This window comes from Chelmon rostratus, chromosome 3, assembly GCF_017976325.1.
Source record: "Chelmon rostratus isolate fCheRos1 chromosome 3, fCheRos1.pri, whole genome shotgun sequence".
In the NCBI taxonomy this organism is placed as follows: Eukaryota; Metazoa; Chordata; class Actinopteri; order Chaetodontiformes; family Chaetodontidae; genus Chelmon; species Chelmon rostratus.
The window spans coordinates 1270592-1286598 of NC_055660.1; the positions used below are offsets into that span (position 1 = coordinate 1270592).

Genomic DNA, 16007 nt, shown 5'->3' on the forward strand with positions numbered 1-16007 from the left:
GGACTTGTCTCAGTGAGCTCTCAGACGGACAATAACAACACAACACTGGTGGTGTAAGCTAGCCCTGACGGGCCCCTGAGCTTAGTTCAGAAGCAAACACACACACACACGACAGAGATGGACGTGCACATTTGAGGATATATAAACCAGCTGATCCCTCATTGAGAACACAGTCGAGGTGAGGTTGGGAGATCAGTCAGCTCCAGTTTTCATTTTGTCCGATGCTCAAATACCTGCAAAACTCATGACATCACCATCAGCCTCACCTGTACTTTAGCATGCTAGCGTGCTAATCCAAGAACACGATAAGCATTATATCTGCTGAAAATCTGCATGTTAGCATTTAGCTCAAAGCAGCGCAGCCTCACCGAGCCTCTAGTCCGGACGAAGACTCTCAACATTCAGAAAAGATTTGAGGACCGCTGAGTCGTCGAGCAAAGACGGTGCAGAAAAGTCAAAGTCTGCAACATTTGCAGTGTTTTTGTCCTTCATTGATGTATCTGTGTGTTGTCTCTGAATGAATAGACATTTCAGTCCTGTAATGTTCTTGAGTTACTGCATTTCTCAGATCAAAAGCAGGCGAACCGGACGCCCCCGTCCACCTGTTGTCTGTCTGTCTGTCTGACACACGGTCTCACGTCAGCCATGACCGAATAGGACAAACATGTCACCAAAAAACGTCTGATTCCAAAAGTCGTGCTCTCATTTAGTGCAACTTTATTTCCAACTACAAGCACATTTTAAATCAAATCAGATCAAAAGAAGTTTATTCGTCCATTAGGAACGTCGTCTGTGTGGAGAACACAGGACAGAGGATTTACAGTTACACGTCTCTTAGCTGTCCGTCTTCTTCCTTCTGTTTAGTTCACGATTCAGACGATTCTCCTCCGAATTTGTTCAATTATTGGGATTTTAACAAAGTGAATTGTTGAGATAAATTGTGACGAGCAGGCTCATCAGTCAGTGGGGGTCTCACTGAATCTCCTTCCTCCTTGCTGAATGGACCCTGAACACAGACAGAGCTTCAGTTAGTCATTCTATCATGCCTGGATTACTGAGCTCAGGAAAGAACAAGAACAAGAATTCATATTTTTGACACGAGCAAATGATTCAAACATGTCAATTATTGAGGAAGATGTTAACTAAACATATCATCTATTCAAGTTTTTTTTACCCATAATCCACCTGCCTTCGCAGGGTTCACTCGTTTATTCTGTAGCAGTGAAGTTTACAGAGGTGGCTAAATGTTTACAGGAGCTTTAATACTGATTTACCTGTAATTGAACATGTACCTTGGTTTCTCAACATCCTCGATGAACTCCGTCAGTCTGGCGTTCAGTGTTTCAGGCAGGAGCGAAGCCACTAAACCAGATCCGACCGCCACCGCGCAGTAAATGACCACGGGGAGGAGATGCCACAGGTCCTCCAGCAGCATGATGAGCGGCGATACGGAGACGCCCAGCCGGGCGATGAACGAGGTGTAGCCTAAACCGTTCTGTCTGAGGAAGCAAAGCGCTGAGCTTAATGGAAGCCTGCGCTCCCAGCACACCGTCACTGTCTGCAGCCAAACCTGGTGCAGGTGTACTCACCTCACGACGGTGGGATAGAGCTCAGTGGTGAAGAGGATCATGATTGTGAATGAGGCCTCTGACAGAGCTTTCCCAAGGACCGCCACCACAGTGCGGATGAGCCACTTATCTGGACGGGGGGGGGGGGGTTTAGATATGTGATCGAGAGAACTCTCAGACATGTTGACCAGAGACCTGAAAATCTAAATAATAATAATAATAATAATAGTAATAACAACAACAACAATAATAATAATAATAATAATAATAGTAACAATACTAATAATGAGAATAATAATAATGATAACAATAACAGCAATAATAATAATAGTAATACTAATAATGATAATAATAATAATAACCTTTTGCAACAAATATGTTGATGAAGAGACAGAGACCAGTTAACAGCATAGCTCCCACCAAACCAGGCCGTCTGCCAACTTTCTCCAGGAAAACATACACACCGATCTTCATTGGCATCTCGATGGATGCAAATATTAACTGCGTGAGGTACAGGTTCAACCCAAACCCAGTGATGTTCAGACTTATCCCATAATATGTAAATGCCACTCCGTACCTACGAAACGGAACAGAGCACTGAAACCAGCTGTGCAGTTCCTGCATTACAGCAGCACAGCGGAACGTCAAGAAGTTTCTTTTGGTAAAATCAACTATAGTTTATTCTCTTGGAGCCAGGTGATGCTTAGCATAACCACAGGAAACAAGGGGAAAACAGCTGGCCTGGTCCTTCCCCAGGTTAAAAATGCCCCCACCAGCACAGCTAAAGCTCGCTTATTAAAACGTCAAATCAAACAAACAGAAAAGTAAAAGCAGCAGATGTGGTTTTGGAGGGAGGCGCGAGGGTGCTGGCGGACGTCTGTTAGCTGGTTCCTCCTCAGTAAGCTAACCGGCGCCTGGCTCCAGCTCCACACACGACTCATCTGACAGCAAGCATCTCACGAACGTCACACTCACCACACGATCCCAGAGCACACAGCGATCCTCCTGATATTGGGGGTCTTGAAAAGATCTAAGACAGTGTACTTCTTATTGACGGTTTCAGCTTGTGCAGATTCCAGTAACGCCTGTGAGAGAGCAGGACAAACTGTTCGTTCACAGCACGTCTGCACTGGTATCACTGCCACACTGAAGCTATCTAGCAGGGTTTCAGGAGCAGGGCTGCTCCTCATCTGATAACTACCCAGCTAGCCTTCACCTCCTCTGTTCACTCTTTAGCACTCTGAACTGTACCCTCGGTGTGACGGCGGCCATGCACTTGGCCCTGTTGTTCATCTCGGCACATTTCATGATGTAGTGATGGGCAGCGTCTGCCTTTCCGTTTGCCAGGAGCCACCGTGCGGACTCTGGAAGCCACCTGAAGCAACAAACACAGCGAGTTCAGCGTCTCGCTGACTTCTCATAGCTTTGATTTGAAGTGTACGATGCGAAGCTTCAACACCTCCAAGTAATGACGGACAGTATGAGGGGTGAGGTCACGGCCAGAGTGAGCATCCTCCAATCATTAACATAGTACGCCATTCCAACCAGGATCCAGTTTCCAACTGTCCAGTCCAGGCTTGTAATCACACCAGCAAAGGTCCTGTGTTTGATGTCGACCCATTCCACATCTGGAGAAACAGCAGCACAACGTCTGCACGAGCAAGACTGAACAGATGTTCTCATGTCATCACATCGTTAGCATACTTACTTAGAACAGTAGTGATGATGCTGACTCCGGAGATCGACATCCCCATAAAAAATCTCATGATGACAAACATTATATAAGATGTGGACAGTGAACTTAAGACTGCGAACAGCATCGATGACAAGTAAGACACCAAGAGCAGCGGGCGCCGGCCGAACCTGCTCACGAGAAGAAGAGGTGGAGAACAATGAGTGAGTTCATAAAGACATCAAGAAGGACGTTCTGATTCCTCTCAGGCTGCTCTGTCTCAGCTTCCTGTCACTTCTTTACTTTTCTTTCCGTTGTTTCGTCGTTGTTTCTCTGCTGGCTGTGACTCCGGAGGTGTGTCGTTGAGTATAAAAGGCAGGTCATTTGCATGCGTGTATTCCTGCACACTTCTTGTCTCATTAGGAACCTGCTGTACTGCAGTTTTAAACAAGTCAGGCCTGTAACATCGTTTCTGACATTACTATTATTAGTCTTATATCAGTATTATCTGACTTTGGCTACAGAGAATGAGCGACATGCACTTACCTGTCGCTGAGAAAGCCAAATACAGGAGCAGCCACCATAACACCAACAAAGAAAACAGTGGCTGTGGCCTTGTTCATCCCCTTTCTGCTGCACACCAGATCCCACTGCACACAAACCGTTGAAGCACTGAATTCAGTCATTTTGCAGTCACAGTCATATTTTTCGTAGTTTTTCACTTTTACACAAACTAATAACACAAAATAATTCTGCCGTGTTCACTGAAGACATTGACCTCTGTTGCCAAAGTAGATTTGAAGGTGCTGTTGTCATACACCCATCCGTCCCGACACTGGACGGCAGACGCGTCCTCGCTGCTGTTCCGGCCGGACAGATGTTCATACTGGGGCTTCGAAAACATCCGGCAGGAGCTCGGAGTCCCGTCCGGCTCCGTCGGAACCCCGACAGCCAGCTTCTGTTCCACGGTCAGATTCGCGAAGGCGCCGCCGTCATCCAGAGCAGCGATGTTACAGTGGTGAGCGGGAACAGCTGCCATGAAGTTATTCAGCAGGAAGTGACACGGCATCGTGATTCGAGAGATCGTCTGAATCAAGAAGAGCACGATTTGGAATTTTCCAAATCCGTTTATTTCTGAAAGCACGTTGTCGAACTTCATGTTGCTGCGCTCCCGCCGTCGACAGGAAGAAGAATGTTGTCACGGTGAAAAGTGGAGCTGGGTGACAGACACATTTACTCACACCATGTTAATTATTATCCTGTTTTTCAGGACTTCATATGTTGCTTCTGCGGTTGGTCAGCGTGTCTGTCAGAAGAGCAGCTGGACTGTGCAGGGTCAGAGTGTCAAACTGTGAGCAAACCATCAGCCCGGCAGCCTGAAACGTGGCCCTGCAGCGTTTGTGTGATTGTTCTTCAGCTCAGCAGCACGTCTCAAGCTTGGCGCTCTTCCTCGGCCCGCTAACGAAACGCTAACTGCGACCTCTCTGGAATAAATGAGTGATTTTTTAAAATCTGCACTAACTCACAGGGAAGTATAACCTCGGCACTGACTCTCGCTATCGAGGAGCCGTGGAGGTTAAAACGTTCATTCGGATCCGTGACCTCGAATCTGAATTTACTTGATTGGAAATAAGGACTGAGCGTGAACGTCGCTGTCTGTACTGTAGCTTTAGCTGAGTAGCTTCTCCATCCCCATGCTGCTTGTGCAAACCCTGGTTTGAAAGTCGGATTTCGTTCCATGTACGGGCATCCTGTCAAAGCCAACGGCAGCCTTACCTCATCTATTTACTGTACAGCAGCTGTAGAACGACTCATTTTACTCATTAACTCTACTTCATAGCTTAATTTGACAGCAATGAGCAAATGATTATTACTGCAGCTGATAACTGCAGTGGCTGAAAAACCACACACAGAACATCTGCAGCTGAGTTTGCACTGAGCAGCTTCTCAGTATTTATTCATTTATTCATCATTAAAGCATAAAACCTGCACTGACACCAAGCTAAAGGCTCATTTCTAATTGCTCTAAAAATATCTTTTAAGTTTTCTCAGAACATGCTGCAGCTGCATGATGCTAACTGAGCTGTGTCTGATGGGGGCCCGGGGCCGGGACACCTTTTCATCCCCCTCTTTAAATACAGTAGCATACATGAATGAGCAAGCCAACACAACGAGCAAGTCGGTGCGCAGCCCATAACGAGCGCTGAAGCCAGCAGGATGTGAAGTCTCCACAGCTGGATTTCCACTGATGAGGCTGTTTTTGGACGAACTTCTTGCTTCAGGGATTTTTACTGCAACGAGTGTAAGTAGCTCCGTACTCCCTTCATCCCCCCTCAAACTCTTAAAAGTGAGTTTCTTCGACAATTTCCTATCAGTCAAAATAAGTCATATTTCCTTGTTTCGTTCACCTTGTTATGAATTTCATTTAGTGAGAATTTCTCAAAGTCTGCCTGCTATCGGCTCTGATGGATGGACTGGGTTACATTTTAGTGTCAGTAACGTCTGTGGTTGTTTCCTGTCTGAGAAACAACAGGCTACATCTCTCTAACTGCTCCCCAATTTAATCACAGTGTTAAAAAACAGTTCTGCATCGTTACTGATTGCAGCATCTGTCTAAAACAGGCGCACGTTTCTCGTTAGCTGCTTGAGGTAAAACAGGCTAATTATGTAATAACATGGAAACATCTGATCCGCTGGAGCTGAGTCCTCGCGGGGGTCATCCCCCAGACCAAGAGTTCACTCGCTTGTCAAGGATGCTGACTCCTTGTTTCCATGGCAATGAGTCAACATACTGAAGTCACTGCCATACTTGGAAACAGAAACTCCTGCAGCACCAAAGTAAGGCTTGATGGTGGCCGGGTGTTAAAATGAAGTGGAACCAAGTGTGAAGGGAAACGTGGGCACAGGACGAGGGGTCCAGGAGTCTGTATGTTTTAGTAATCTGGGAGCTGCGTGTGTCACGGGGCCTTCGTACGGCTGTAAAGTCAAAGTTATGTGAGGCTTCGGCAACCTCCCAACTGTCCAGTAGTGCTGCACCACATGCTGCAAAGACAACATGTGCATGAACTGTGTGTGTGCAGTGATGGATCGTGATGTCACTGCAGTATTAGTATCTTTGTTGAATATTACTGTTTATTCACACTGATCATCTGTCAGCTGAGCAACAGCTACATCAGCCTGCTGCTCCAATCGATAACAGTCACATCATTCAGACTTCTGTACATGAAACTAAAAGAGGTTTTCTGTCCGTCAGTGTTCCTCTAACTGAAAAGAGGACTCACTGGAACTGGTCTACATTTGTGAAGTACAGATGTACACAGGTGTGAGATGATGGAAATGAAAGTTCTTGTGGTTTTGGATGAAAATGGCGACGTCAGTTCAGCTTGCTGCGACATTTCGGTGGATTCATTGATCCACGATGGATTCATTGATCCACGATGGATGCATGGATCTGAATGTTTTTGATGACCCCCAGACCTGCACATCATAGACTGATGATGAATTTTCTGTCCACATTCACACGCCCACTGTGAAAAACTCTTTTGATCTTAATGACCAAGTTGCCCTTCCTCTAGCACCACCTATGGGACAAACCTCCACCCTTTTCATCCAACTATTAAAACCATCAGTTTGTTCTGTCCAGGCCTCTTGCATGGTTTCACACTTTTTAACGCTCTTAATTAAATTCTCTGATCTTCTTGTTTGAATTCAGGCAAACGCTGTGTATCCTCCCTCAGCTGTTTGGTTAAATGATATTTGTAGTAAAGACACTGAGAGTGAACACTGTCCTCCACCCACCTCAAGAGTCATCTGGTTTCTTATTTCAACAACAAACAGCTTTTTCGGTCACTTGGTTGTGTGTCTTTGTTCACAGGTGTGTAGGAACAGTTTATCTGACCTTTGTGTCTTAAACATATTATCTGTTTCCTGCATGGCTGAAATTAAAGAGTATGTTATAAACACTACAAAAAGATAAGTTACAGAGTATAAACCTTCATCATCTGAAGCTCATAGCTCATCTTTTTTTCAAAATCTACCAAACAGTCAGGAGGTAAATTTATCCAAGTGCTCTCATGTTGTCAGCAGTGTTATGGCTCCACCTGCTGGTGGATGTCAGGTAGTGATGTGTTCCAAACAGAAGAAGACTGTTTAAAGGTCCTTTGCTCTGAACGCTGGTCTACAGAGTAACACTGTGTCAGCACTAACATGTCGATGCTGAATTTTACTGTTTAATATGAGGTCATGAAGGCATCATTTTCTGTTCATGTCCACATACAAACCTTAAAACAGCTGAATTTAATGTCAGTTTTGGCTAAAATAATTCACTGGATGGGAAAACAGCTGTTTTGTATTGGATAAATTAATCAAATCATTTTTCTAGCAGGGATTTTGACGCAATGTTTGATTACCAGAGTACTTCTAGAGAATAAGTTGGTAGCCTATTTGATAGATTAACTGTTGATATAATTCACCTTGGCTAACAAAGCAAACGCTGTCTGTGAGTGAGCGATTCGAGGTCGAGTATTTCTACTATGTATAAAACAAATAGTCTCACAGATTTCGTTCTTAAATGGAAATGCTGACAGCCTCTGCAGAGCTGATATTTGCTGCAGTGTTATCTGAGAACAGAGGAGGGAAAGAAACCTCACTGTATAAACAGGAGTTCGGAAAACAGCCACCAATTGTTTTGCTTATGCTCTTGGATGTGAACGCTGTTTCCCCCTTCATATTACATACCATTCCATTTAGAGCGATGGCAGCCCCGATGCTACTGCCAAAGCAAAGCTGCACTTCCTATTGGGGAGAGGAACAACTTAGACAATTACAGGGTAGTTAGAAATATTACAAAGTGTGCTAATGCTGCAAATATCTTGATCTGAACAATGAACGCTTGAATGAAAAGGACTTTAGTCATGATTGTTAGAATTTGAGTATTACTGCAACTGTAGACCTAGAGTTTACACTCATGTTAGTCCAGGGATCATTTTCAGGGGTGTGTTATATAGATATGTGCTGAAATGTCAAATAATGTTAACATGCATGTCTTTGTCTCAGTGAAGGTATTATTGGGGACACGCAGGACACTGTGAAACCACGTTAGAGATGGAACCAGAGGCTGAAGACCCAGACAACAATGATAACTTGGTCACTTGGTCGGGTTCAGATGGTTCCCAGGAGCTGTGTGTCTCCGAGTCCTTGGCAGAGTCCTATTATGAAGATGATGCCAGTGATGCAGAGTACCCTTTAGACCCTCAGCCTGCTCATATCCCTCAGCCTGACCTCAAGTCCCCAGAACGCCGCCAATCACAAGACTGGGAGTCTGCAGGTGAACAACAATCCATGCCTGAACTTAGTGGAAGTGAAGAGGATGTTTCATATCAAGAGGAGGAAGACATCTACCTTAGTGAATCAAGAGAGTCCATTAGAGAATCTCCTCACATCCAACCTTCACCAACATCACCGTCCCCACACCCTCAGCGGCCAGACTCCGAGCCTCAAGCCGGGCAGATATCGAGGCCGCATTCCCAGTCATCTTCCTCCTCTCTGGGCTGTGCTGCAGATATGACCCTGGCCTTGACCCTGACCACAGAACAACCCCTGGGATCCAGTAATAGACAGGGCCTCGGGACTGGGAACAGGAGGGTTGAATCCTCAGAGGAAGGAGGGAGCAGTGAAGCACCTCCTGCTTCTGTCTTCTTTGGAATTTCAGGCGAGGGTGCTGAGCAGGCAGAGAAGTGGAACTCTGAGTCTGACACGGATCTGTGCAGACCGGACCGGCACAGGACAAGGCACACACGTAAGTTTCTACCTTCTGCCCTCACTTGTTTCTGTGGACGTATGAACCAGCGAGGAGTAAATGTTTTTTTCAAAATCCAAAGTATGCATGATTTCTTTTTAGATAGGACTTTATTTGTTTGCTTTAAATGCAGCCTGAGGCATAAATTAACTCATGATAATAACATTAAACTACACTTTCTGCCTGTAATTATAAGAGGCGTTACTTGACTTCATGTAATCGATAAAAAACGGCAAAGCAGCATGGATGCTGGTTATTTTCATGCTGCAACGTGGGCTCTGTTTGACGTGGACTTACAGGGAGAATTCCCATGGCTTTAATAGTCAGTGCAGGATAAGAATAAATTATGACCATATGATGAGGCCGGCAGAAACAAATTTGACAGACACCAGCATGTGTCACCCTGGCCTGTCACCCGATCCCTTTTCCAATCGTAAGACTTGACTGCAATGGAAAGTGAGCTGATCGCTTTCCTTCCCTCGTGAACCCCCCGAAGTTAGCTGTAAGTAAATATGATGCTTTTATTAGTGTGCTTGCTTCAGCAGGGGCAACTCCAACACTTCTCGTACTTGTTATTAGTGTGCTTGCTTCAGATAATAATAATGATAATAACAATAATGCAAACTTCAATCAAAGTACTTCATCCTACAAACCCCTCAAACGTGAAGCAAGTGTAACTGCCCTTCTCTCCCACAGTTATCTGACTGGGCTGATCAGTGATCACTTAAATACTGCTCCTTCTTAAATTTCCACTGACAAAAAATGAGAATAAAATTTATATTTGTTTACTGTTTAATGAAAATATCTTCCTCATCTCCCTCCCTTCTCTCTCTCTCTTCCTTATTCTCAGGGCTCAGTCACAACGAGAGCCAATCAGAAAGACAGGTCAAGGAGACCAAATCTAAATGTAAGCGAATTGCTCGGCTTCTAACAGATGCACCCAACCCTCATAATAAGGGGGCCTTGCTGTTTAAAAAACGCCGCCAGAGGGTCAAGAAGTATACTCTTGTGAGTTACGGGACTGGTGATAACAGGCTTGACAGCGAAGACCAAATAGAGGAGGAAACTGAAGAAGTCAGATCAGCTGGGTATCACTTTGTGGCAACAAGTGAATCAGAGTTAGAGGAGGAGTATTCTGCTCATCACCAGCAGCATAATTTGAGTCTGAATTGGGGAAGTGTTCGAGAAATGGAAGCGCTACCGGAAACAAAAGGGAAAGGTGTTTTGATGTTTGCACAACGCCGCAAGCGGATGGATGAAATTGTGTCAGAACATGAAGAGCTGAGCAAAGGAATACCTGTGGAGACGTTAACAGAACCGGAGAGTGCAGACGAACAGAACGTTTATGACACTAAGGAAATGTACGTGCACACTGATCAGGCCAACTACATGGACGTAAATCTCAAACAGCACGTAGAATGCCGAGAAAATATCGATCACATGAACCACCTGTCCAATGTGTCAAGACCCTTGGTGCCAAACAGAACTGCGAAGCCTTTCCAAGGATTTCAAGACGGCACAGCAGCCGCTGTCATGCCTGGTGGCGTCGCTCCAGCCACGAAGAAGCACGAACCGAGATTCAGGGTACCTGTGCTTATTAATACTAACCCACAGGTTTGGTCCCCAACTGGAGACATCATAGCCTCAAGAGATGAGCGAATATCTGTGCCAGCAATCAAGACCGTCATCCTACCAGAGTCCAAACGGAAAGGCACTAACAAAGAGCAATCCACGCTTGCGCAAGATCTTTGCCTTCAAAACAAAGGGGAAAGGAGGTCTTACATCGAGTCAGAGGAAGACTGTTTTAGTCTCGGTGCTGAGGCTTGCAACTTTATGCAGCCAAGAACAATGAAACTCAAGAATCCTCCTCCAGTTGCCCCAAAACCCACCATCAACCCATCCTGCCCACCTTGGATGAGAAGGAGTCCTTCTGGTGAGCCCTATATTCCACCAAGAAGTCCGGTTTCACAGCCTTCTCACAGTTCTGCAGGGCCTCATAGTCAGCATTACTTACAGCAGCAAGATTGGGCTCAGTCTCAACAGATGGCCAACCACTGGGCACCGGATCAAACTCAGGCAACACTTCAAACACATGCCAATGCCTGGGCTCCGGTCAACTCCTCTTCTCAGCTTCATCTTCAGCCAACCACAAATAGCTGGAGTCAACAGCCGCCACGATCCCCTGTGAGTATACCAGCCCGCAGTCCTACTTACAGCCCACATCACCCACCTTCACCATCAAGGAATAAGTCAGACAGTGCTCCACACTCAGTCGCCTCTTGCCCTCCACAAGCAGGAAAGTCATACGTCCAGGCATCCAAAGCACCACAGGCTTCTCCAAAGGGTCGAGTCTCAGACAGAGGCATTACTCGAACCGGCGATGGTCCAACTATGGCGGGAAAAGGCGCAGAGTTGTTTGCCAAAAGACAGTCCCGTATGGAGAAGTTTGTTGTTGATGCTGAATCAGTGCAAGCTAACAAAACAAGATCCCCATCCCCAATCTCATCCCTCCCCAGCTATTGGAGGTATTCTTCCAATGTTCGTGCTCCTCCTCCTTTATCATACAATCCCCTTCTTGCTCCTTTCTACCCTCCATCAGCAACCAAGCAACCCCCTTCCACAAGTCCCAAAATCAAGCCGAAGACCAAAGAGAAACCTAAAGCGGCCCCAAAGCACCTCAATGCCTTAGATATTATGAAACATCAGCCTTATCAGTTGGACTCGTCACTGTTCAAGTATGATGCAGTCCCCGAGGCCAAAAGCCCAAGCCCCAAACCAACTCCAGTGTCAAAGTTTGAGCTCACCAAAAGCCGTAGACATAGATCTGCCCCTTCTCATTCTACTTATAATGCCCCCGAGCTGGCCGTTCAAATCAAGGCAGAGGTCCCCGCTAAGTCTCCTGCATCGGTAAGTTCCCAAAATCCTTCTGCCCGCCAAAGCACAGGATCGGCTGAGCCTCTTGCAACTGACAAGGTCTTGGGTGAAAAGCACACCGTCGCACCTGCAGCCCGTCACATAACCAATGAGCAAGCACCGAGCGCCCGCCCTGCAAGCGCATCCTCCCAACAGTCATCCATTGGTGACAGCATAGCTTCAGCTTATTCTCCTGCATCTCTTATTGCTAGGGGCGCACGTCAAATGGCACCTCGGCCAAAATTTTCTGCTAAGAAGCCAGTGGTGACAGGCGCACAGTGGAGGCCTGTTGCCATGCTTCATTAGCTCTACTACTGTACAAGGTCACGCTTCAGTGTACACGATTACATCTGCAACTCCGTAGCCTCTAAAATGTCTTTAACAGGTGGAAATATGTAGACTTTTGCACTGTCTTAATGTAGGACACATCCAAAATCATTTACAGTGTGCAGCTATAAGGATATATTTAGCTGGCAATGTAAGAACGCATGAGAGGGCAGTTGAATTTACAGCAAAGCTAGATTTAAAAATGCAACTCAATGGAATATAACCTGAAATAACTATTTTGGCACATTACCTGGTTGGTGAATGTGTGCTTGAAAAAAGGAAATGTGAGACTAAAAATGTTGAGTGATTCTCAGGAAGTGCTATTACATGTGCAATAATGTGTGCAGAGAGCCTTCAGCCTTCAGCCGAGGCCTCTCGTTTGTCGTTTTTCTTTGTAAGAAATAAGATTACATGCATGACGAGTATTTCTATCTGTCGGTAGTCATCATTTATGCCAAAAACTACACACAATAACATTTATTAACACATCGATTTAATAAATTCAAATTTAAGTTTAAAACACACTGACATAACGTAACTGACTTTTATAATTCTGTTCAGAGAATATTTGAATGATTTGTGTGTCTGGGGAGAAACCGTCACTTCTTTTTTTTTTTTTTTGGATGCATACGATTTGCAATTCCTTCAGTCTCATTCCAAACTTTTATGGCATCACAACAGCTAAAAGCATTCATGTTAGTTGTGATCATTAACTCCTGATGACTTTAAATGTTTTGTATGTGGGTTGATTCAGTCGTGGCCAGTCACTGGACCGTCAGTGAAGTCATCAGACATTTTGTATCCTGAACACGAACACGTGATCGCAGAGATACAATGAAAACAGGAAACACTTGTCTTGATCGTCTTTACGTCTCTGTCTTCAAACATATCACTGTTTATTGCACTTCTTGTACTCAGCACAGTCATGCCATTAAATTTCTCTTTCCTTCTACTTGTGGACTTCTTCTGTGTGTCACGAGCTTTCCTGAACTCCTGCTTCTGTTTCTGAGTCACCTGTGTTTCCTCCCTCGTCTCTCTCACCGCCTCACACAGAATCTACCTGTACTTACTGAAGGTGAACGCTGACCACGCTGACTTCACGTTTCAGCCTGACTGGATCGTCTTTGCATGCTTTCACAGCATGTCCATCAGCTCACCTTCAGCTCTGAACGTCGGGAAAGTTTGGAACTATGATCGCGGCCGTCCAAAGATTTTCTGCAAAGGAAATCCACCCTAAAACAGAATTTACATTTTGCTATTCTAGTGATTTCTTGAGTGCTAAGAATACTTAAATTGGTATCTACTATCACAGTAAAAACTACGTTAGCTGTTATAGTTAGATGTAAAGACAGACCTGATACTGTTTTTCATTGTTCATCACTCGAGGTGAACAGCCCCCCTACACACAGCTGCAGAACAGGCTGATGCTATTCATGCTCATTCAGACTACATGGATTATATTACAACAAGCGCTGCTCAGGGTGAGCTGTTCTCCTGTTGCTGTTGAGATGTTGAGGATTCAGGAGGATCTGCTGCCAGAAATGGAAAATACAAGTCAGAAGTATGTTTTCATTAGTGATAGCTTCATGGAAACATATGAATAACTGTTCGTTACCTTCTAATGATGAAGCTGTTTATCCACAGAGTCCGCCGTGTTGTACCGCAGGTTATCCTACACGCTTTGAACAGGAGCTGTGAGGGGAGGGGTATTCAGTTTGTTGCAATCTGGAACCTCACCACTAGATGCCACTAAATCCCACACACTGGTCCTTCAAAGCATTTTTCAGGCCTGCTCCTGTCACACAATCTTGGACTTGAGACCAGGTTCACTGATTTAAACCAAGAGAAACGACCAACACTGCAGCAACTTCCTGTGACATCACAGAATCATTACGGGTGTCAGGGGCCTTTTAAAATGTTTTAGAGAGGATTTCCCCTTCAAGCAGATGAAATAAAGAGAAGTTGGCACCGACATAGTTCCAAGCAAACTTTCATTATGTTTTAAATGTCTTTAATGTCGTATCTTATTTCAAGTTTCTTGAACCGACAGCAGGTAAGTTCTTAAATCTTCATTTATTATTTTCAATATTTGTTAATGTCTCAAATGCTGCTTCAAGACATTTACACCCGACCTTAGCCAGATATTTATATCAGTCAAATCTTTCTTTTGATTCCACAAATCAGAAGTTTGTGCTGTTGAATGCAGGGGTTGCAGATATTGGCCACACACCAACGAAAAAAGTAGAAGAATAAGATAAGATGCAAAATAATCAATTAATTTCATGTGCAAAAAGCAGCACAGTATGAAACAGTGTGTTGATCAGACCGTGAACAGGCTGATCAGAGTCACAGCAGTGACCTTCAGCAGAAGAGAAGTCAAGTCCAACATTATTTATAAAACCCAAAATCCCAAAAGGCAGCTTACTGAAGGTGTGCCGACGATGATCCTTTAATCAAAACGGCACTTTTTGCACATGAAACAAATTTATTTTATTCCATCAAAAGAGCTTTTTCTCCTTGTTTTTGTCAGTGTGGGCAATTTTTCTAAGAAGTTGGACATATATTTAAACAAAGTGATGAATAATTTGTTGTGCATCCCTTTGTTCTCTAAAGCGTATCATACAAACAAAACATGAATGAAGTAGAACTTTATTAGCTGTCCAGGTTTCCATGAAGCCAGAGGGTGGCAGCAGAGTCTGCGCAGCTGTCACAGCGGCCCGCTAACATGTGCTTCTCTTTCAGGGATTCGGTAGAACCCGCTCCCTGAGTCTGCCCAAGCGACTGAGTTCAGTGCCTTCTCCTGGACTTCTCTCACCTGTGAGCACACCTGGAAGCCACTCATCATTTGTACCCACACAGAGGCAAACATCCTTTCAAGAAAAAGTCTACAAGCCGCCGTCACCATGGGAGGCGGCGTCCAGAAGCCCCATCGGCTCGGTGGACGAGGCCTTTCTGTTTCAGAGCCTCCCGTCATCTGTCGCCTCTAACGTCAAAGCCGCAGGACGCTGCGGGTCCCTGCCGGAGCCGCCGGATGAATGGAAGCGCAGGGTGTCTCTTGATTCTGCGCCTGTCGGTATGGGCCGGTACCACGCGGCCCCAGCTTTCCAGGCGCCGTCCATGAGCAGGACATTTTCACCTGAGAAACCGACCTACGGGCCTCCTTTCAGACCCGCCCAGCCTCTAAAGCTTGACAGCAGAGCCAGTATTGGATATACGGGACGAGGCTCTAGTCCAGCAAGGTATTCTCCTTTGCATAGTGCAGTCCAGAGAAGTTAAGACCACTAAGATGAGGTCTGACATACGCAGAATAAAGAGAAATATAGATTTCTATTAACAGAAAGGATTTGTGGTGTAGAAGATCATGAAAGCATATTGAACATGATTGAACAGGAACACTGAGGCTGCGGCTGTGTGTGGGCTCAAAAGGTCTGAGACGAGGATTTTAGACTACTTATTTTATTTTATTCAGATTTTTTAATGGAAGTCACAAAAAGTCACTATCTTCACTTGGTTATTGGTTTGAAGGCACAACATCTCACTTTATCTTCTGTGTTGCTGAAGAGGTCTCCCCCTGCTGACGGCAGTGATTCAGAATAATTATCTTGCTGTTTGTGTGTTTGTGTGTTCGCAGACTGATTTAGGACAGAAATAAAACACTTTAGTTAAGCAGGTGTGATGAGAGCTGCGGTGATGGAGGACGTGTTTGGTGATTGCTCGGTGTCGGAGTGGC

General features: G+C 45.1%; 2 protein-coding genes across 2 annotated transcripts; one reads left to right on the forward strand and one right to left on the reverse strand.

Moving 5' to 3' along the window:
• Positions 1-777: 777 nt before the first annotated feature.
• Positions 778-4399, reverse strand: LOC121604154 (solute carrier family 22 member 7-like). Its single transcript, XM_041933588.1, has 10 exons — positions 4019-4399; positions 3787-3890; positions 3277-3431; positions 3028-3196; positions 2820-2943; positions 2544-2653; positions 1931-2145; positions 1590-1698; positions 1293-1499; positions 778-790 (listed from the first exon to the last, which is right to left on the reverse strand). The coding sequence occupies exons 1-10, from the start codon at positions 4397-4399 to the stop codon at positions 778-780; spliced, it is 1587 nt and encodes a 528-aa protein (XP_041789522.1).
• A 3944-nt stretch (positions 4400-8343) lies between these two features.
• Positions 8344-13836, forward strand: synpo2b (synaptopodin 2b). The gene is made up of 2 exons (XM_041933355.1): positions 8344-9037; positions 9888-13836. The coding sequence occupies exons 1-2, from the start codon at positions 8344-8346 to the stop codon at positions 12254-12256; spliced, it is 3063 nt and encodes a 1020-aa protein (XP_041789289.1). The 3' UTR covers positions 12257-13836.
• Positions 13837-16007: the final 2171 nt, after the last annotated feature.

What these genes read in the sequence shown, in the direction of transcription:
- synpo2b (XM_041933355.1), top strand. Translation starts at nt 8,344, where the DNA reads ATGGAACCAGAGGCTGAAGACCCAGACAACAATGATAACTTGGTCACT. An exon ending in GCACAGGACAAGGCACACAC is followed by an intron (nt 9,038 to 9,887) that starts GTAAGTTTCTAC and finishes CCTTATTCTCAG; the next exon opens with GGCTCAGTCACAACGAGAGC.
- LOC121604154 (XM_041933588.1), bottom strand. Translation starts at nt 4,399, where the DNA reads ATGAAGTTCGACAACGTGCTTTCAGAAATAAACGGATTTGGAAAATTC. An exon ending in CTGTCCGTCATTACTTGGAG is followed by an intron (nt 2,944 to 3,027) that starts GTGTTGAAGCTT and finishes TTGTTGCTTCAG; the next exon opens with GTGGCTTCCAGAGTCCGCAC. An exon ending in CAACATATTTGTTGCAAAAG is followed by an intron (nt 1,699 to 1,930) that starts GTTATTATTATT and finishes CCCCCCGTCCAG; the next exon opens with ATAAGTGGCTCATCCGCACT.